Source organism: Numida meleagris, chromosome 2, assembly GCF_002078875.1.
Source record: "Numida meleagris isolate 19003 breed g44 Domestic line chromosome 2, NumMel1.0, whole genome shotgun sequence".
NCBI classification, from domain to species: Eukaryota; Metazoa; Chordata; class Aves; order Galliformes; family Numididae; genus Numida; species Numida meleagris.
Genome location: NC_034410.1, coordinates 4,979,495 through 5,002,076, shown reverse-complemented (window position 1 = coordinate 5,002,076; position 22,582 = coordinate 4,979,495). Strand labels below are relative to the sequence as shown.

The 22,582-nt window shown below is 45.1% G+C and overlaps 1 protein-coding gene across 1 annotated transcript in view; it reads left to right on the top strand.

Moving 5' to 3' along the window:
- The window catches only part of ACVR2B (activin A receptor type 2B), a 29,308-nt gene extending 7,672 nt beyond the window's left edge, over positions 1-21,636 (top strand). Inside the window, exons 2-11 of the mRNA XM_021389108.1 lie at positions 1,810-2,036; positions 5,631-5,740; positions 7,041-7,192; positions 8,621-8,764; positions 9,802-9,945; positions 10,802-10,950; positions 15,318-15,432; positions 16,465-16,603; positions 18,247-18,377; positions 19,904-21,636. Coding sequence (XP_021244783.1) covers positions 1,810-2,036; positions 5,631-5,740; positions 7,041-7,192; positions 8,621-8,764; positions 9,802-9,945; positions 10,802-10,950; positions 15,318-15,432; positions 16,465-16,603; positions 18,247-18,377; positions 19,904-20,098 — 1,506 coding nt within the window. The 3' untranslated portion in view covers positions 20,099-21,636. The remainder of the gene's footprint in view (positions 1-1,809; positions 2,037-5,630; positions 5,741-7,040; positions 7,193-8,620; positions 8,765-9,801; positions 9,946-10,801; positions 10,951-15,317; positions 15,433-16,464; positions 16,604-18,246; positions 18,378-19,903) is intronic.

Genomic DNA, 22,582 nt, shown 5'->3' with positions numbered 1-22,582 from the left:
GAGTGCAATCTCTAGCTCAAGTGCCATCTCCTAGGCGCTCTACACACTTCTGATCCCTGCGAAATTGGAAGCTGATTCTGGGAGCAGTTTGGAGATGTAGCAGCTTCAGGAGGTGCAGACAGGTCAGGCTCCCTCCCTGTTCACCTGGAACAAGTCCTTTAGTCTTCATGCTTCAGCTCTTTGGCTTAGAGTAGTGCTTCCTTCTCTGTCTGGATGTTGTGAGTGTACTTACATTGGTGGTAATGGGTACTCAGAGCAACTGATGCTACAGAGTGTTCAGGGCCAGGAGCTGATGCCCAGACCTGGGCTGAGTGTTCTCTGTTCTGGCTGTAAGCCACTTGCTGCTTAGTGTTTCTTGAAGGCCAAACTGAATCACCTTTTAGAGACCTTTTGGAAGTGCCTGGTTTGCTGCGCTGAGCAGTAAGCACAGACAAAATTGCATTTAGATTGTCCAGACGTGGCCCCGACTGCTTTAACCTCAACATTAAAAGTTGCATGCCTTTGGAGAAAGCAGAATCAAGAAAGTACTACAAAATTATCATGCCAGTAAAGTAGTTCTGTGTTTTGCAAAGGTCCGGCTCTTCTGGGAGCTCAGCACTTTCAGTTTGCCATCCCGCTGGAGCCATTCATGCCTTTTTCCCACTTCTCAACTCATTCCATTGAGATACCTACATTTTCTGTGAGTGCAATCCATCAAAATAATGGCCAGGTCTGACCTTGCCTTGGGTTGGGTGATCCCAAAGAGAGATGGCTGCAGGGCATCTCGAGATTCACAAAGTCATGAGCTTCATGATAACATTTCTGGGCACTCTATTTCAACTCATGCGTTTTGTTCCCTTCTTCTTCTCATTTTAAACAAATCATCAAAATGCCACAAAGCAGAGTGTTTCCAAATGAAGAGAGACTTTCTGAGGCTTGAGACAAAGCCCTCAGAATGTCACGTGCAGATACCAATGTTCTCTTGCTTGACTCCTTTTCCAAGCTGATAATATCTATAATTGTGTTTGTGCTGTGCAGTCTGGTGGCCATGAAGGAATTCCTTCACTTGAGGGGCCTGAAGAACTTCTTGGTCATTTGGTACAATGCTAGTACAAGGAAAAGACTATGAAGAGTCACTGGTTTGTGGTGGACAAAGGACCATTTGGGGTGGCCAAAGTTGTTCAGGGAACAGAGTTGCTTTTGCTTAAGGTCTTGCTTGGGTAGAAAGGAGCATAAACCATGTCAGCCACAACATAAAAGATGGCAATTAGCAGTGACTTACCAAAATAAGCTGGGAACGGGATCTAAGTGAGGAATAGGCATTGGTCTGGCCCTCGTCTGCAGGTTGAATATTATCTATTCCCAGTTACGTCCTATCCGCATAATAAACTGTTTATTTTTAGACAGCGTTTCCTGAAATAGTGATGGAGAGGGAGTGTGTAACTGCATTGTGTGACAGCCCAGCAAGCAGCACGCTGGGAGTTTGTTGTTCCTAAACAGGATTTCTGTGGTTAAAAAATACCAGGCATGGGTTACCTTGTACCATCCTGTGCTAGCGTTGTGTGGTTGAAGCGTGGGCCAGAGGAGACCTGTGTGTCTCTATTGGGCTCTTGGCTTCTCCGCAAGCTCCTGGTGTGAACTAAGGCAAACGTGATCTCCGTTCTCCACCTGCACTGGCAAAGGAGAGCACCCTGTGCTGAAGCTTACATCTGTGAAGTGCTTATTTTACCCAAGGAGGAGAGCGATACTAACGCGTGCATCACTCAAAGCCAAGCCACATGGAGCTATGTCTCCTGAGATCTGTTAATGATGTTGCTTGAATGTACTTAGGCTTTGAATTTTTCTTCAGGACCAGGTCACGGGGAGGCAGAGACGAGGGAATGCATTTACTACAACGCCAACTGGGAGCTGGAGAAGACCAACCAGAGCGGCGTGGAGCGCTGCGAAGGCGAGAAGGACAAGCGGCTCCACTGCTACGCCTCCTGGAGGAACAACTCGGGATCCATTGAGCTGGTGAAGAAAGGCTGCTGGTTAGACGACTTCAACTGTTATGACAGGTAATAGCCTAACTGGTTTATCTGAATGCAGGTTTGATTGTTCCTTTAAGTGCAAAGGCTCGTGGTTTTTGCATGGAGGAAAAGAAAGCGAGTCCAAGTCAATTGGCCCATTCGTCCCCAGTAATTACCTCTGTTGCTAATGCAGCTCTCAAAATTGTCACATTACTTTCTAAATAAAAGCTGTAAAATGCGGTTTTAGTTTTGTTGTGTTTTTTTCCATTTTTTTTTCCCTTAGCAAAGCTTTGATAATTCTGGCATGCTTTGAAAAACGTGTCCTGTACCATCATATGAAGAGCAATATGTTCTTCCAAGAGCATTTGGCGATACAAAGGAAAACTTGGAATCATTTGGAGCTCTCTAGAAAAAAGAAAAAAAAAAAAAAAAACAGCGCAGATATCTGGGGGTATTTAGAGGTTGAGATATTCTGGCATTTGTGATGTTGCAAAAAAGTTTTGCTGCTTTTCAGCTGAGTTAAGAGATGAGCTGGGAGAAAGAGTGGGGCTGTGAAAGCAAAGCGCGTGTTTGTGTGTTGCTGCCTGTAGTGAGCTGAGGAGGAAAGAAGCTTTGTAGTGAGAGGGCTCCAGCCTCATTAAATAGCTGGGAGAATAAACCAATCTTTTCTCATTCTCCTTGATGCAGTTCTACAGAGGGGAAATAACTACACTATAGAAAATGGCCCTCTGATGTTTGCGGTTCAGAAGGACAATGCTCAGTGGTTCTGGGCTCAGGCAGGGTTTCTGCTAAAAGAAAAACAAAACAACAAACACCAACCTAACAAAACCCAGCCCCATCAGTAAGGATTAATAGAACGTAATGTTCAAGGATTTACCTTGGTGTCACACCAACATAAGATGCTGTCACCTTTGTCCAATCACAGCATCCTTCCCAATCCATCAATCACCTGATTTCAAAAGCTTTAGGACATCATGTCTTGAGCCATGGGGCTTAAGCTGAGATCAGCTTTGTCCAAAGGCTGGAAGTTTCCCTTAGTCACTGTGCACCATCCCTGGTTTTGTGCCTTTTGGCTTGTCCCAGCTGTGAGTAGTTCCTCCTCTTCCTTTTCTTACTAGGGCTGGGGTTACTTTCCCACCACACCTATTCCCTTGCCAGTTGTATGGTTGCGCTCTATATATAGCGAAATTTTTATTCTTTCCTGATAAATCAATCCTTCTTGGCCCATTAGTCATCTTAATGCCGATCCTTCTGAGAACAGAAGGTCACTCCAGTTCCCTACTTGCAAGCAGAAGTGTTTACTGTAAACAGATTTCTCCTTTCAGTGCCTGCTCTCGTACGCAGTGACACTTGTATTGTCACTGAGTGTCTCTGTACAGGGATGTAGTGCTTCTTAATCTTTGTCATAATGTGTTGCTCTGTTACAATGGTGCAAAGTTTCCAGGGCTCCTCACCAGCCTTTTTGCAGCCGCGGGGTTGAGCATCCATTATCCCACAGCCCGATTCTTCAAAGTCGCAGTTCAGGGCGGAGCGGAAAGATCTTCTGAGAATTAGCAAACGGCGCAAGTGTTGAAAGCAGCATTTGAAATAAAGGTTAGCTTTAATTAAATAAAGGCAGTTTAAATTGAGTCGTCTTTTTTTTTTTTTTTTCCCTTGAGTGCCCTCTTCAGTCTTTCATGCAGGTAGCGCTGCATCCCGAGATGGTAAAAATGGCTTAAAAGATGGTTTTTGCAGTCAGCGGTGCTGTGCGGATGCTTTTTGTCTACAGCACCTTTGTGCGGGGTGCTGAGCTCATAGGGGGATGCTCCTGGAGCTGTCAGGATGCGGCCCGCCCTGTCTTCCCGTGTCTCTGCTGGGCTCAGCACGTCAGCAGCGCTTGGTGTGTCTTTGTCACAGAAAGGTGACAAATGCACGAGCGCAACAGCTGCGATGCTGAGGGTGATGGCTCCTTCCTCTGCCCTCTGTCTTAAGGAAACGAGACCACGGTGTGTGAGCGTTGAAGGCTACAGGGAAAAGGGAGTGTTTAAAAATCAACCACGCGCTGTTCGTTTATTTACATGGGAGAGGTTGTGCTCACGTTCCCTTCGAGAGCACGTGAGCTGCTCCAAAACGCGTGCTCGCTGCCATAGAAAAATGTGTCATTCTCTCCCACCGTATCATTTTTAATATTTGCTAAGTATAACATGTCACATGTACCTGGATGGCTGCCCTGAGCGCACACCGGCTGGAAGACAGGGATAATGAAGTGCAGATGTGGAGCGGGCTGTTTTCATTCATTAGCTTGATTTCTTAACCAACGGATTTAGCAGAGGATGTCTTTGCTATTGAAGACTTCGGTACTGATGCAGTGAAATCCAAACGGCTCGTTATCTGATTTCAGGGAAAAGCATCTGGAAGCGCTGCTGAACTTGTTGAAATATCTTTGTCCATTTGAATGACTCAAATAGCTGCTTTCTTCTTTGAAGCTGAAGCAGAAAAAGCCCCTCCAAGCCCACCAAGTGCTTCCCAGCTGGAGCACGAGCCATTTTAGCTAAAGCTGCTTTTTTCACCCCAAAAAAGGTCCTGATAGAGACCCTGCATGGTGATTCAAGAGAGAGCCCTCTCCATTCTTCTCGTGGCATTATGTCAGCGATACCACAGAAAGGGAGGCTTGGCGTGGGTTCATAAATGAGTAATAATGTCAAACACATATGATTGTTTTGCTGCTTCCTCTGAGTGGTTGAAGGAAGGAAGTCATGCATATAATTTAGCCGGTCTTCAGGAAATAGTTTGATACAGCTCTCTGTGGAGGGAGCAAAATAACTAAAAGCAGAGGGCAACCTAGCAAAAAGTGGCAGGGAAGGGAAGCGGGTATTTAAGAAACAGAAAGAAATTACTGCCAGGGCACTGCAGAAATGACTGCATCGATCTGTGGGAGAGGGAGGACATGTGGAAGTACAGAGGGAAACCTCAGTGCTAAGAGGGCTACCTGGAGAATGGGCAAATGAGAAACAGGAGAGCTGCAGCCTGAATTCCTGACAGGCTTTTGTGCGGGTGTAGGATTGTTTTAAAGGAGAAGGAGGTGGCACTGTAGATTAAACTCAGAAAAAAAATAAGAATAAAAACTCAAACAAAAAGCCTTGCAGCCTGCCACCTGCCTTCAGCAATCAGAGGCGCTGCTGGTACCTTTTGTAGTGTGTAGAGTTAGGGAGCTGGGGATGCTCCTGCCTGTGAGAGCAGCCTTGATGCAGCCAGCCCTCTTCGTATGTGCTGTATAGCACAAGCTTTACAGCATGCCTAAATTCCCTTTGCCCTCGGCAGCATACATGCAGGCTGCGGGAATAACACAGCTCAGGGAATGAGGCATCTCCTCCTTGCTTTTCTGCTTCTCATTCACTTAGCAGAGCCTGCTGTTATTTATTACTTGCCATCTAATGCCTTCAGTACATATGGAAGCATTTGTTTCCTTTATGGCCTTTTCGAGGGTCCTTGCTATTCACTGGGGTATTTGAGTGCCAAGTTTCCTGCAAGCAGAGCCTGTGGGGCTGTGCTGGCAGAAGGGGACGTGGAGAAGACAATTTGGGGGAAGGTCTGCATTCGCTCTCCAACATGAATTGACTGACATTGTTTTTTCTCTCCCTTTTGCTGCTGTGTGTCACGCAGGCAGGAGTGCGTAGCCACAGAAGAAAACCCTCAAGTGTTTTTCTGCTGCTGCGAGGGCAACTACTGCAATGAGAAATTCACCCACTTGCCTGAAGTTACTGGCCCGGAAGGTGAGGTGTGCTGTGGATGATGAGTCGGTGGGGGGTCTCTTCCTCTTGACCTGATTAGTGATGACTTTGGGTTGCTGGATGTTGATCACAAACACGTGTCTGACAGGACACAAGCGGCCACTTGGTTACAAAGCCCATATACTGGGGTTCCTTGAAAAGAGTTTTTTAATGTCGTTTCGCTCTGGTTAAAGTGTATTGTACCACCATCTCATGCATCAGCAGGGAGGATTAGGTTCCCTTGGTTTGCAGTGGGCTCTTACCAAAAGCAAGCGTGCAAGGAACGGTGTAACTTACACAAAGTGGATCAAGACTCAATCTCATGAAGGCATTCTGGCACCTTCTTCAATAATTTTCACTTCACAAGCATCCAAAACCTTGTTTCACTGGCTAAAATGCAGCATTTTGTTGGTGTGGGAATTAAAAGGAAATGGGTGTTTTTGGATATATTTCAAGAAATAAATAGTCATAGCAGGTTCTTCTTTTGAGGCTAATAGAAAAATGATTATTCCTTTTGCTGTAGGCTCACAAAGGTATCTTTCAGTGAAAATTATTAAAGCAAGTGTATCTTTTCCTTAGGATGGTTTCTTTTGCCATCAACTACCTGCATTTACTGAAGTATCCCCACAGACCATTATCAGATTTTCCTGGGCTTTCCTGTTAGGTTTTTAATTGTTTACATGATTTTTATTATCTCCTGTTATTAATGTACCCTTAGCAACCTAGTAGCAAATATTCTTTCTCTCACAGTTTTTTTGTTTTATTTGGCAAGTCTTGCTATTTTTTCCTTCCCTGTCTCCAACATAGCAACATGGCTCCATTTAGTATTCCCATTGTTTGTATCTCAACTGCACTGATGTAATTTGGAACAAGAACTACTGTGGGAATAGTGCATTTGATTGTGGCTCCTGCAGCATTTTGCTAAAAACTGACATCTTGTCAATCACTGTACAAGGCAAAGCAGCGCTGTGAGGGATTTCGTGCTTTCTTAATATCTTCAGAAGGGTTAAGAGGAGGAAATTTTATGTCTTTACATATCCTGGAAAAAATGCCCATCTTAATTAAAGGTTAGAGGGAAGCTCAGTCTGCAGAGTGTGGTTTGGACCATTGGATTATTCGTAGTAGCAACGTGGAAAAGAGTAAATGATGGAGTCTTATAAATTCTGTAGGATGCAATGAGACGTACCGCTGTGCCTTATAGACTTTGGAGTGGAAGAAAGGGCGGTGTTTGGACAAGTAGCTGATGGCGTGTTCGCACATCTAAGAAGTCCTTCCCCATGTTTACCCTGTTCTTTCCTCACAGTCATATACGAGCCGCCACCACCAACGCCCTCCCTGCTTAACATCCTGGTGTATTCTCTGCTGCCCATCGCTGTCCTGTCAGTGGCCATCCTCTTGGCCTTCTGGATGTATCGGCATCGCAAGCCTCCCTACGGGCATGTCGACATCAATGAGGTGAGGAAGAGAGCTCTGGCTTCTCCAAGTTGGCCTCCTCTGTTTGGACTTCATGGAGGACTATATCACAGAATTATGAAGTGGTGTGGTTTGGAAGGAATGTTAAAGATCATCTACCTGCCATGGTCTGGGACACCTCCCACTAGACCAGGTTGCCCAAAGCCCCATCCAACCTGGCCTTGAGAACATCTAGGGATGGGGCATCCACAGCCTCTTTGGGCAGCCTGTCCCAGTGTCTCACCAACCTTATAAGGATAAATTTATTTATGTTTAACACTTTTCAAGTGGCCTCACTAACCTTCTCCATCTGTTTGAAGTCAGTGCTACAGCTGGCCCCGTGGCAGTGTTATGAGGCTGATGGGCTTGGACCAGGTTATCATAATTTACAGAATTCCAAAGGGATGAATTACACAGCTCTGCTTGGTGGTTACTCTTTCCTCAAAATCATCAAACCCATTGCCTAATTTCAGCTAACTTTGCAGAAGAGTAGAAATTGCAGAGATAAGTGAGTTCCTACCACTTTTATGGGGTGAGAGGAGATGTTTTCCCTGTTGAAGCTCAGTTTTTATGAGCCATCGGAGAATGCATGCAGAAGGTCATCCTCACAGCCCAAAGCCATCGAGAACTGGTCTTTGCTGGCTCTGCTGTGCCCTGAGCCTTCTGATCTCTTGACCAGAGACCAGCAGCTACCTCTGCCTTCCTCCTCAGCTGCATAGGGACCATACTGTGAGCCTTGCAAATCTGCAAGCAGATAGGAGAGAGCTCCATAGCCAGGTGTAGATAGGACTTGTGTTGTTCTCCCATTCAAATGCGGAATTTAAACAGATGCTATCTTTATTATGCTGATAGACCTGTTTACTGCCCATTGCTAGGGCTATGGGAAGCACTCCTGATGAAGTGGAAAGCAGCTGGAGGATTTAGGTGTATTTTGCTGTTGGGTCACAAAGATCAAAAAGTTCCTACTTTTGGCAGGAGGCAGCCTTGAGATCATCAATGTTTTACAGCGTAAAATAGCTCTTGCTTTGAAAACACTAGAGAATTCAGGTTTTGCCAGAGGATGACAGGCAGAAGTTTGACACAGGAAGTGACACTTGAAGGTGTAGATTGTTATATATGTTCCATACAAATACCCCACAAAGCAAAATAGGGAATTTTGTGCTGCTCTTGCTGTGAACAGACCATGTCAGTTGTAATAAACAGTATGGTGACCTCGTTCCCTTCCTTGAGGGACATATGGAGCACTCTCAGACATAGGGTTTGGATTTGGGGTTATGTGGAGCCAGGAGCTGGACTCAGTGATCCTTGTTGGTCCCTCCCGACTTGGAGTATTTTATAATCCTTCACATGTTTCCCCACACACCACTTCTCCATTCCCCTGCTTTGATTTATGGTCCTGCTTCAGCTTGTGACTGCTTTTCTCTTGCACAGGACCCCGGCCCACCACCTCCTTCTCCCCTGGTTGGCCTAAAACCTCTGCAGCTCCTGGAGATCAAGGCCAGGGGACGCTTTGGCTGCGTGTGGAAGGCTCAGCTGATGAATGACTACGTAGCAGTGAAAATTTTCCCAATTCAGGTGAGAAGGGCATCACCCTTTTGCTCACTCACAGGGCTGCCGTGCCAGTGGTGAGATGCTCTGAGTGCCTGTGGAGGTGTTGTCACTACCATTACAAAGACTGGAGGAAATAGTTCAAGGACCTCGCCTATACTTTACTCTGTGATGTCTCATTACCAAATGCTTCCTGAAGGAGTCGTTGCAAGAAGGGCAAGCAAACACAATTTGAATCTGCAGGTTTTTAACACTGCTGCAAACATTTGTGTCATTAGAAGTTGGACTGCAGTGCTTGAAGTGCGCACGAAAGACCAAATGTTCAGCTTTGTGTGTCCTATCCAGGCAGGCTGTAAACCCAGACCCCAAGCTAGCAAAGAGTTTGTAGCTCACAGAGGCGCAGCCCCGGTGCTGTGCAAGCTCACTGTGCTGCAGTGTGTCTGTCAGCTCACATCTTCCACTTCAGGAAACCTTTGAACGCTCCTGGCTTGACTCTTTAGGAATTGCAAATAGAAGGAGTAGAGCAATCAAATGAAAGAGGAATGACTGAAACGTCTTTGTGTTCTTCCACTGTCTCCTTATTCGTTAATTTTTTTCTCCCTGTATTTGCTGTCATAGCATTGCTAAAGGAGATTTGCACATCTTCTGTCCATGCCAGCTGTGACCTACTAGTAAATATTCAATACAGTCTAGATTGGATTTGCAGTCGTAACAATTACAGCTACAGTGCAGAGCTGGGTGCTGTGTGCACAGGCTTTATTCTTGCCTGCTTTCTTAGAAAATCTCCAGAAATCTTATTTCTCGGTGAGGTTGGGTTTGGATCCCACCCCCCTGCCCAAACATGAGCTTGAGGAGAATTTTGGAGAAGGGAGATTGGGAACAATGACTTCCATTCTTCTTCCAGCATCTACTCTAGGAAAATAGAATCATTTCAAAGGGGTGCATCACATCCTAACGCTGAGGGGTGGTACTGAGAGGGATGTGAGCAGCTCTGACTGAGCTGAAGGAGCTGTTTACTTTAAAGGGAAGTGTGATCTTCGATGGTGTGTTTCTCTCTGCTTTAGGATAAGCAATCTTGGCAGAGTGAGAGGGAGATTTTCAATACTCCTGGCATGAAGCATGAAAACCTTTTGCAATTTATCGCAGCAGAGAAAAGAGGGACAAACCTAGAGACAGAGCTCTGGCTGATCACAGCATTCCACGACAAGGTAACGTATCATTGCACATTCATCTGGGGAAGGCACAGGGGTGGCTGGCTGTGAAGCACAGCGTTTGGTAGCTGATATTCTCCCAGAAGCTTCCCCCAGGTCGATCTCCCATTCTGCGGAGGCCCTTCCTTTAGCCTTCAGTGCTTTCCTGCATGAACATCTGATTGAGAAAGGTGGGGCCTGGGGAGAGGGAGGTGGCACTATAGGCCGCACAAAGCTCACGTATGCAGTGGTTGCCATCTTGTAACATGCAGAGATGAGCCTGGGAGAGCTGGGGGTTGGGGCCATTGCATTCCCAACCCAGCCCGTGCAGATAGGCTCTGTGTTTGCTTTTGAAGCTCAGGGCATACCTCCTTGCTCTTGAATTGCTTCAGTTATCAAACATGACTAACACTTAAAATAAAACAAACACACACAAACCAAGGGTTGAGCCAGCAGCATTATCCCTCTATTTAATCCAAGGTCTACTGAGTCAATCATTTCCACTACCAGATTATACGATGCAACATCTTCTTGCATGCAAAGATTTCCACTTTCCTAGCCTGTATGACTTGCTCTTTTTGAGATGATTTTGTCCCTTCCTTCACCACCCCCCCAAGCAGACGAATAGATCTGGGACTCATTTTGGGCATCTGTATACTCTCTGTGCTGTCAAGGGCCAAGGACTCGTGAATGCTTCTGGGTTTTATTTCTTCTTTTTTTTTTTTTTTTAACATTTGCTAGTTATATTTTTTGCCTGTTAAATGAAGGTTCACATTTCTCAAGCACTCATTAAAACTAAATGAAACCGATGAGTCTGCACATCTGTCACATAGCGATGGCTGTGGTTAAGAACGTACAACGTCCTGTTTTGCAGGGCTCTCTCACAGATTACCTGAAGGGCAACATCATCAGCTGGAATGAGCTCTGCCATGTTGCAGAAACCATGGCCCGTGGCTTGTCTTACCTCCATGAGGATGTCCCATGGTGCAAGGGTGAAGGACACAAACCTGCTATAGCACACAGGTACAGCCTTTCTCATTAATGCTTTTCCAGAGCCATGTCCAAATGTTCGTGACCTCTTTGAAACGACGCTTTTGAATAGAGGAGGAGATTGTGCTTTGGGGAAATAAATGCCTTTTATCCCAACAAATCCTGTGCTAAGACAGGAATTTTTTTTTACCCACATCTGAAATAGTAAAGAGCTAGTAATCAGCATCTTATCTGTGAAATAGTGTGGCTGGTGGTGGGTTATGGCACATATCTGAAGGGTGGGTGCTTCTCTCTGCCCTCACCTCTTGTCTTGATGTGTGATAGGAAGGGGAACCTGGTTGCTGCAGAACCTCCCTTGGAAGGGGCTATGCTTCATAAATCACATCATGGAATCATAGAATGGCTTAGGTTGGAAAGGACTTTAAAGATCATCCAGTTCCATCCCCACCACCATGGACAGGGTTGCCACCCACCAGATCAGGGCCTCATCCAACCTGGCCTTGAACACCTCGAAGGAGGGGGCATCCACATCTTCTCTGGGCAACCAGTACATGTATTTGTGGACTATATTCTTTCCTACGTTTGTAAGACTGATAACTCTACTTCATGTCTTCCCACAGTTTTTGAACGTGGGTTCCAATAGAGAAAATGCAGAAAGTAGCTGCTATTTGTTCTTCGTGGTAGTTCTATGGTGCCAAGGTGCTGATGGGAGAGAGCAGGGGAAGGGGCTGCGCATCTGAGACCTCCTGGCTCGCATCTGGGGACAGCAGGATCCCAGACGAAGCAGTGAAACCATCCTCACTGCAGCAATACTTGTGGTAGCCCTTTGCCCCTCTCTGCAGCCCCGCATCCTTCCCTTGGCCTGGCCAAGGCATCGCTGCCAAGCTGTTTGCTGGCAGCACGGCAGGCGGGGGAGTTTTCTAGAAGGGATTTGCACGGGTTGTGCTGCTTCGTGCGGTAATCCGCTGCTCTTCATTGAGGAGGGACTTAAGCCCCGCGCCCAGCTGCAGCAATTTGCATCTGATCGAGCGGGGCCATCTTCCTATAAGGCGAGATAATCTCTGTTTTTGCGAGAGTGTCCATGCTCACACTCCCCCCAGGACCTTGAGGTTGGTGGGAGCTGTGAAAGCCTGCAGCTGCCTCTGCGCTGCTCCTGGGGCTGACCCTGTGCCTCTGACATTTGTCCCCGTGAAATAAAGGCAGCGGTGTATGCAGGAAAATTCCTGAGGGTGGGGAGTGGTGAAAAGCTGCAGAAAGGCTTTAAAGCAACAGATCATGCTCATTAGTGTCCCCATCCATTTAGCAAATGACAAAAGATAGAGAACGCGCTGCTCGGGTAAACTGAGTACATACCCACAGAAGGGGGATTTCGGGACGTAGGGGATTTCCCTTGGATTACCCCACTATTTTTCTTTTGCATTTAAAAAATAACAAAAAACAAAGAATACTTTTTAAAGGCAGAGGTATCATCGAATGGGTTAATATAATATGTGCAAAGCTGCTGGAAGGCCAGGTGGGACTCCCTGAGTCGCAGCTCTGCAGACTTCGAGCAAACTCTTAGGACAGTGGCCCCGGCACAGCGGGAGGTTATGGGATCGCTCCTCGGTGCTAAAGTGCCCCCACGTGGAAGCGGAAAATAAAATCTCTAATGTCAAAATGGGGTTAATACACAGACTACTTGTTGTCTGCTCGCTCCTTGACTGAAACATGATGCTGAAAAGGGTATTTTCTCATTTTCAGGGCACTTTCCTTTATCAGTGACTGTTCTAGGAACCTTTCGAATGAGTGATGGTGATAGTGGGAACTGTTGTGGGTGTGGGTTGGATCAAGCCTTTCTCCCAGTCCTTGAGACATTTGTGTTGAGCTCACGCTTGCCAGCTTCGAGTGGTTGTGGAAAGAAGGAAAACATGGAAAAATGGGGAAATTTATAGATATGAGGTTCAGTATTAGGGAAAATGTCTTCTCAGAAAAAGTGGTAATGCATTGGCACAGGCTGCCCAGGTTGTTGATGGAGTCACCATCCCTGGAGGTGTTCCAGACACGTGTGGATGTGGCACTGAGGGACGTGGTCAGTGGGCATGGTGGGGTTGGGCTGATGGTTGGACTTGGTGATCTTAGAGATCTTTTCCAACCCTACTGATTCTGTGCTTCTATGAGGGGAAAAATAGAAGCACAAAAGGAAATCCCCACATTCTGTGTCCAGCAAGCGCTCATGCAGTGATTCTGGCTTCCATTTCACTTCACCTGGGAAAGGTGTGGTTCAGGCAGTGCCATGTCATTTCTGTGAGGTCCTGGCTGAGCCACAGCTTTGCAAAAATCTCGTGTGCAATCTGTACCATCCTGGAGGGTGTAATCCCCTAATGCCGGCCGAGCAAAGTCGTTTATCCCTGTCATTAGGTGATGGCTGCTTTCTGAGCCTGTGGGGAAACTGCTATAACATGGAAGCTGTCAGTCTCTGAGATAACATGTATTAGGCGAGTGGTGTTTTTATGTGCAACAGAGATCTACAAATATTTTGCAGGCTCTAAAAGGCCGTCCTGTTTCCCTAGAAACCCCATGTCCCCAGGAGGCAGTTTTCTGCTGGGGTTCCCTTCGAAGCTGCAAGGGGAATAACCCACTTCCCCCGTGCTAATCCCCAAGCCAGAACTGCCCATCGTGCTCCATTTAGCTCACTGTCAGCAAATCCTTTCTTCGGATGTTTTAAGCTAAGAACAAGGCTTGGGTGACACAAGATGACTTTAGCACATGGTGCTTTGCACTGGTGCGCTGGCATCCAAGGCCAAGTCCTTCTCTCTGGTCCAGCAGTTTCTTTCTTCCCAAGGAATTTTGACAGGTTGCTCTAGTGCGGAACAATTGTATCTGCCCTCGTTAATTATTTTATGCAGGCCTGCAATGTCCTGCAATCAGCAGGGTCACTGAGTGAATTGATGATAGGGAAATTATAATGCTGAGCATACAGGACAATTGCCATCTGCTGTCTAAGGTCTGTAATTTAATTATATTACCAAACATTCCTTTTCAGATGAAAATGCAGGAAGCCTAGGGAACGAGGCTGGGCTGGTCAGGCATCTCACTGGGATCCTATCCCCCCTCACTGGCTCCTGCAGGCTCACCTGAGCTGCCCCGAAACAGCAGTGCTGTAGCACAGGACCGACACGAATGTCCCTTTAAAGTAATCTTCAAGCACAGAGCCACCATCTCCGCTTGCAGAGGAAAAATCCTGAAAAATTCTGATCCTGGCAGCTCATCTCAGTGTGGGTTCACCCCCTCCCCTGCTCTCTTTCCAGCCCAGGGGAAATTGATCCAGCAATTAATGCATAAGTGTAATAGATGACGACGGCAAAAGTCTGTAGAAGCAGTGAACAGAGTCCCACTGGCATCTGCTAATTTCCAGGACGATGTAATGCTGTGGGTAGGAGCAAACATCGTTACTATGTTGAAGAAACTAAACGAACCCCTCAGCCTACCATGCATTGGTTGGCGGGAATGAGAAACATGAGAATTGCCCAGAGCTTGGGGTCCATGTCTGGTGCTCCCAGCAGATATGCTGGGCACTCAACAGAAATGGCGCCTTGGAGCTCCTGCTGGAAACAGAAGCTGCAGCCAGCCAGGCTTTGTAGAAATGACTGATTCCAGAGGAAGGTTTAGTTTTGTTTTCTCTGTGTTTTAAGGACTCTTGGACATGGCTCAAATCAACAGCAGGGGAAGTTCAGATGAGACATTAGGAAAAACTTCCTTACTGAGAAGGTAGTCAGACACTGGAGCATTCCTAGAGGATGATGACCAGTGCCTGTCTGTGCTTAGCACAGGCATTTGGATTGTGCTCTTTGTGATGTTTTAACTTTGGGTGAGCTCCAAAGCAGTCTGTCAGGTGGACTTTGTAGGTCCCTTCCAACTGGAGATACTCTATTCCATCCCATTCCAAATGGGATGAATATCTAGCCCTTTCTTCTGTGTGTGCTTCTTTCGATACCTTTTGGATGGGATGGGAGGGATACAGAGTTATCCAGTAGTGTGAAGTCCTACGCAGAGTGCAGGTGAGAAACTCGCTGGCCATCCATCTTGATGTCTGTATTTTATTTTCAGAGTCATTTGCATTCCTCTGGTAGCCGGGGGTTGAGGATGCTTGGGGTTATGTGCCCAAAGTGCAGTGTGAGCTCCTGCAGAGAGCAGGAGCACAGACCGACACACCACACGTGGGTCCTAACCCAGCAGCACAGGGCTGTCCACTGGTGTCTTACAGACACCAACAGCAGAGAGCAGCTGAGGAAGGAAGGAAGGAAGGAAGGAGCAGATCCACCCAGGGCTGCTAGACCTAGAGATTACAGCGTGGTCTGTTGCACTCTGATTCAGCCCCATGCCATAATAAACCCTCCCAAACTTGCTTCTTATCTCTGTAGGGACTTCAAGAGTAAAAACGTCTTGCTGAAGAACGACTTAACAGCGGTGCTAGCCGATTTCGGTCTAGCTGTACGGTTTGAACCTGGAAAACCTCCAGGGGACACTCATGGACAGGTAATCATTATCTTTAAAAATAACACTGTCAAAATTTGGGCCTGCCACAGCTCCTCCTGCGTGGTGGTGGTTTGTACAGATGCAAACTGGAGGCTGAGAGATTACCTTTATCCCAGGTTAGCTCCTCACAGCTTTCCTCATTTTTGCTACCTTTCTTTAGATTTTTCTAGCATTTTCCACACTTTTTCACATCTAGGCTTCCCCTTTTCCCCACTTCCCCAGCTAATAACAAAATCAGATGAGAAATCCCTAAAGAAAAGCTTGAAAAGGCATTTCAGTTCCCATGTTAAAAAAGCGCTTTTCGCCCTTTTCTGCTCTTCCCTCTCTACATTACGGGGTACAGTTCTGCCATGTACATTGCCACAGCTATCCAAGGAGTTCTGTGTGGCTTTTCAGCTGGACTGAACGCACCCAGATGTGCACGATGGTGGGGAGAGGGCATCCTTTCCAAACCAGGGCTGAGCGGGCTTTGCATGGTCTGTGCTTTACCATTCCTGTGGATGCAGGAGGCTGGTTTTATCCAGGGTACTCATGCCTATACCTTTTCCTACCATTTCAGAATACATTGATTTTGTTCTTCTTTTATATATTCTTAGTGAAAGGAGCTTGAACTTTCCATGACTTCAATAACTGAGTCTGCCTTGACCTCAAGGTGTTGTGCCTGTCTCCAAGGGCAGTGTTTTCTCATGCAGCGTGTGCTGCTGGAGCGAGATGCAGTGGGATGCAGAGGATTTCATCTGCACTCACCATGCCTCGCTGCATCTGAATTAGACCTATAGCGTACACTGAATGTATATCACACACGTAGTTGTGCGCTTTGGCTTTTTGCTTCAGATAGCTCATCTAGACTGAAGTGAACTTAACACGAATTGATGTTAGAAGACACGGCCCACTTTGGGTTGTTTTCCAAGTGAGGTGCAAATTTAGCAGAAGTAGCCTAAAGGCTGATGAGGGCAGCTGTCATTCATCTCTGACCAGCAGAGGCTGACAGGTCCAACTGGAATTTAACTCGAGCTGTTTCTCTCTCTGTAGGTGGGAACAAGGAGGTATATGGCTCCTGAAGTGTTAGAGGGAGCAATCAACTTCCAGCGAGACGCCTTCCTGAGAATAGACATGTATGCAATGGGACTGGTATTGTGGGAGTTAGTCTCCAGGTGTAGAGCAGTTGATGGTAAGAATAAAGATCTCCTCTGCACCGGGGAATGGCTTTGTTTCAGCATGGTTTGCTGGCCCAGGGAATGGGCCTGGCTCTGTTCAAAATAAATTAAAAATCAATGCCATGTTTTCATTAGACAGCTAAGTTGTTTGTCATTTGCTTGTTTCTTAATGTAAGCTGTTATTCTCTGTGGTTAAGAACCTTTGTAGTGTTCAAGTCTCAAAGTGCTTCTTTTAACATCACAGTGTTCTCTTGCTCAGGGTTTTTATCCTAAAATGATGCTGCAAAATGGGACGTATTTTCTGTCTGAGTAGCACATCAGTTCTCTGGTGACATCCTTGCCATTTGCAGGATCTTGTTCCTGGTCACGGAAGCTCCAATTACTTGTGTAGATATGGATGCTCCACACTAAATATCAAGCTCGTAAATTAATAGTACCTCACCTGGACTTCAAACATTAATGTTAATATTGTATTAGCACCGAGGTCCTTGTTTATAATTAGGATGTGTACCTAGGTATGTGTTTTTCAAAAGTTCCCATGGATCACATAAAATGCCATGGATGAGAAGGGGTTAAGCTTAACCTCACGTACTCTTTTAATTCAAAAGTAATGTTGTGCAAATTGCATTGTCTCACTGAACAGTTCTGTTCCATCATTGTGGTCAGAATTGTGTGCCGGCCTCACTGGCAAATAGTTCCTGTCTTGCTGCGTGATTTCTGAAACAGTGTTGTCAATTCCTTTTGTTAGGGTAGCTGGTAAGCGTGGTGTGGCTGACAGCAGATCTGGCTTGGTGATTGCTTGCGCAGCTCTTTATAGCTTTGATTCCTCTTTGAGGATGAGGAATGGAAGGTCACTAACATTATTGTGCCGTCTGTTGGAACATGCATTTCAGTTTGTTTCACTGACTGGCATCGTGTCAACAAGAACAATGATAAGCTATTGTAGTGGTTGGCTTTTTTGTTGTTGTTGGCTTTTATTATTTTTTATTATTATTATTTTTTTAAAGTACCTAAACATCATTTTCTAGGTGTCACAGTTCATGACCAGCTAAAGTAGTTGGCTCTTTTATTTTAGTCTGGAAAAGCCTTCCTGAATTATCTCCACTATTGAAGGAGGTCACTCTTTGCTGCTGGGAAACCATAAGTAATGCAACCAAGCATCCTGAGAAAGCTCATCAGTTAAGCTGGGCTGTGCTTTTTGAGAGGGCATCTACACATTGCCAAAGGCCAAATGACGTTTTGATGAGCAGAAGTTATTGCTGCAGTCTGGAGTCTGCACTGGCACTCGTAACAGTTCTCTCATTCCCTTGGCCCAGAGCAGTTCACAGCCATAACTGGTAGAACTAAAGCATTCCGAAATCATTTTGCACTTTGGATCTAGTACCTGGGACAAGTGCATCTGGCTCTACCTGGTAAGAGCTGACTTAAATCTAAGAACAAGCCAGGTCAAAAAGAGATTGCAAGTGCTGTGTGTGCTTGACCTTGCTAGTCAGTGCCTGAAGTGAAATTATACTCATGCCGAAACCTTTCTTTAGGTTATTTTGCTGCGGTGGGTTGAGGAGCCATGGCTTGTGCATGGGGAGGATGCAGCTCTGCAGAGGCTGTGGCTCCACGCAGGCCATTTCTGTACTAACCCAGTTCTCCACGTGCACTGTAGGTCCAGTGGATGAATACATGCTGCCTTTTGAAGAAGAAATAGGTCAGCACCCATCCCTTGAGGACCTGCAAGAAGTGGTGGTTCACAAGAAGATGCGCCCCGTCTTCAAGGATCATTGGCTGAAACACCCTGTATGTCCCTCTTGGTCAATGGGCAAATTTTTTCTCCTGCGTGATAGGAATGAGGGATGTGGTTATGTGTTAGCTTCAAAAGGAAAAAATGAAGGGAAATGGTGTTGTAGGAATCTGGCAGCACTGAGGTGCTTCGAGGCACAAACTAAACTGCAAGTGACCTTCATGTCCTTTCCACTGCCCAGTACTGTCCTAGCACAAGGACAGAGAGAGAGCAGGGAATTAGGGTTGCACCTTCACTCTTCCCCTTTCCCTTTGTCCCTTTTTGTATTTAGAGGATAAATCAGCTGATTAAAATCAGCCGAAGCAAATGAACATGGAACGTGTCGTGGTGCATTTGTTTAGCAGGACTCGTTTAATATGGTGAACTAATGAAAGGTAAAGTCCCATTCATTGAGAAAGAGAGAATGATGCGTACCATCAGAGACATGTTCCTCGCAAGCTAGGTAGTATGCAAGACTTGAACCATTTTTTGAGGAAAAATTAATTAGATGTGAAGGCAAACAGAGAACGAAATAAAATGCAGTGTGGGTATCACAGAGGTAGATCATTTCAGATGAGCATTTTTAATAAATGGGCTGATTTTTCAGACTGGGAAAGGAGGGAGCAGATCATGAAATCTCACAGGGCTTCAGTAAGAAGCTAAATGCCTCTGTTTGGACAAAAGTGCTGCTGTTTTGGCTGGACTCAGGTATACTAATGCATTGCCTACAAGTCAGGGAGAGCTGCTGGGTATAGGTAAAGACAGCTGTTGCGGTTTCTGGGTGAACGGGGTTCAAACAGAGCTGTGCTCTTGCAGCAGTATTCATAGGATCGTAGAATCATAGAATGGTTTGGGTTGGAAGGGACCTTTAAGATCATCTAGTTCCAACCCCCTGCTATAGGCAGGGACACCTCCCTCTAGACCAGGTTGCTCACAGCCCCATCCAGCCTGGCCTTGAATGCTTCCAGGGAGGGGGCATCCACAACCTCTCTGGGCAACCTGCTCAGTGTCTCACCACCCTTACAGCAAAGAATTTCTTCCTGATATCTAGTCTAAGTGTTGTATTCAGTTATTTTGAGGATTGCTACAGAAGTGATTGCAAACAAAACTACCATTTCATAGTAACTGATACAGTGCTGCCAGCGCTGGTGGTTTTATCATGGGAATTGCAACACTTGATGTCTTGTCTTCTAAAGCTTTAAATGCTCGATTTCATGATGTACTTTGATGTGGAAAAAAATAAAAGTACTTTTGGGTCTATGAAAAAAGGCAGATGTGAGCAAAGCCCCCAGTCTTAGAAGGTGGAAGTTCAAAAAGAACTGAAGACACACCTGTTGGAAGTGATTTGTAAAACTAATCTCATGACAGAATCACAGAATCATAGAATCACAGACTCATTTGAGTTGGATAGGACCTTTAAGGTCCATCTGGTCCCAGCTTCCCTGCAATGAACAGGGACACCTGCAGCTCTGTTGGGTTGCTCAGAGTGCAGATTTGCATGTTGTGGAGACCAGATGCTTAGCTTTCCCTTCTCTCTCCTCAGGGCTTGGCGCAGCTCTGCGTGACCATCGAAGAGTGCTGGGACCACGACGCAGAGGCTCGGCTCTCGGCGGGCTGTGTCGAGGAGCGCATTGCTCAGATCCGCAAATCCGTCAACGGCACTACCTCGGACTGCCTTGTCTCCATCGTGACGTCCGTCACCAACGTGGACTTGCCGCCCAAAGAGTCTAGTATCTAAGTCCTGGTTCGCTTTTTGTCTTTCCAGACTCAGTGGATTTGGAGGAAAAAAAAAAAAAAAAAAAAAAAAAAAGAAAAAGTTTAAAAAAAAAACAAGAAGAAAACACACGATAAAAAACAAAAACACAAAAATCCAACAAACACATGAATGCAGCTGCTATTTTATCTTGACTTTTTATTATTATTGTTATTATTATTATTATTATTTTTTTTTTGGATTGGATCAATTTTACCAGCACATTGCTCTACTGTATTAAAAAATGGACATTTCAGCAAGCATTCAGGTGCCGACTAATGAATGCAGAAAAGGTGCAGGTACCTCAGAACCTCAACAAACTCACTTCAGTTGTTTTGTTTTGTTGTTTTTTTTTTTAAATTGAGTTTTCTGGGTTTCTCTTTATCAGTCTGTCTTCTGAGCAGAGCATCTGTGACATAAAGGAAAACCACCTATCATCTTAGAAAACGCAATGCTGCAAACTTTGGAGGAAACTTAAGACTGTTACATAAGATTACACCTTCCTCAAAAGGATTTTTTCCCCATTTGGTTTCGTTCCTGGGTTCTATTCCGTGTTGGGTTATTTTATTTGGAAGTGAGCTTCAAAAAAAAACAAACAGCAGATGTGTCTTTTACGGATCTAACGGGTGTCATTGTAACATGGAAAAAAGTAACCGGGCGGAGAATGTTAATTCTTGGTGGTAGAGTTGAAGGGGGGAGCGTAGAATAGGGGTGGGGAGAGCGACGTTGGACTTGGCAGCATTTGGGGAAACATCATTTGCTATGGAGCTACTTCTCAGGTAACCATTAGAGGAGGGGAAGGACATTTCTGGGCAGAGTATTAACAGCTGCAGCGTGTGGAGAAAGCGGAGTTAAAGAGCCAGTGGTTGCGAGCAAGGCACTGGTTAGTTCTTCCTCCAGTATCTGGCGCTTGGGTGGTAAGAGAACAAAGCAGAACCGTAATTACCTTCTATTTTTCAAGTCGGGATAGGAACAGGAAGAACGCTTTTTAAGAAGCGTAATTGGAAGTGTGTTCTCAGAAGCACTTGGGGAAAATACTGGAAGATAGGAAGATGCTTGCATCTCGCTTGAAGTGTGAGTCAGTTCAGGAGATTTTGGCCTCGGGGTTGATTATCTGCCAGCCCAAGCCACCGATGCAGATGGTGGAGGGAGGAGAAGTGTGAACACTGGCTCCGTAATTTTTCTCTTCTTTTTAATTTGGGGTTTTAGGGAGGCGGAAATTACCTGAACCAGTGGCAGATGGCTCCTGTAGCACCCAAGAAGCCCATGAACTGTACAGTTACAGACTGCGGAGGTAGCTGAGCAGCAGCAGCGATCCTCAGCATGGCGCAGACTGGTTTCTTTGACGCTGCTTTCTCCGTACTCTGCAACTCAACTCTTTTGTCTTAAAGTGGTGCATATTCTGGAATACCATTACTCTTGTTACGCCATAAACTTGCTCTAGTCAGTGAATGTTCCTAATGCTGCTGATTCAACATTGAGATATTTTTTTAATTTGCAAAAACATGCAATGTTTAAAAAAAGGAAAAAGAAAAAAAAAAAGAACACAAAACACACACACACACACATACACACGTTACGTGGCTTCCGAGGCTTAAACTGAAAAAAAAAAAAATTAAAAACTTCATGACCACAGACCACCTCAAACCAGAAATACCTCAGAATTTTCTACTTGTATGAGTTTTATTATATATTTTGTTAGTTGTGTTGTCTTGTAGTAAGTATATTTTAATGTAAGTTGGCTTTTATGACAAGGGAGTTTTAAAAAAAGAAAAAAAAGAAAAAAAGTTCCAAAATCTTTTAGGAAGTGCTACCATTTTTTTTTGTTGTTGTTGTTTGTTTTATAAAGCACCGTTGTAAATAACTATACAGTTGTAGAATAACTGCCTATATAAGGTACCTGGGCATTATTCACGCTTATTTGTGAAGGCTGTTTCCATTCTGTGTTTTATTTTTATTTTTATTTTGTCTGTTTTAGTGAAAGGACAGTACATCTTTTTCTTTTTTTAAATGTTATTTTGGTTTTTTTCTTTTTTGATCTTTGAATATAACATGAATTCTGTGTCTTGCTAGACTGACAAAGTTATATCCATTGGATGGCCAGAACTTTCAAATATCTCCTTATATTAAGCCAAAATGCAGTCCTGAGCTAATCACCCTTTTAAAAGAAAAAACAAGCAGAAAAGTAAAAAGTCTGTACATGAATTGGACTTCTTGCCGCTGCCAAATTGTCAGCGTGGACCCTTGCACAAATGGAATTTATTAAGCAAACAAAATCACTAATTGGAGAAAATGTGGAGACAATATAGAGGAAATTGAAATATATCTCTTAAAAAATATAGCTTTAAAACCTAGAGGTCATAAATGAGGACACGGTCCTTTCTCTCGAAGAGACATTAAGATAATTGCCTTAATTTGTCTATCTGAATAAAGTCTTAACCTATTCTTTCAAGTTATTGAATGTATATT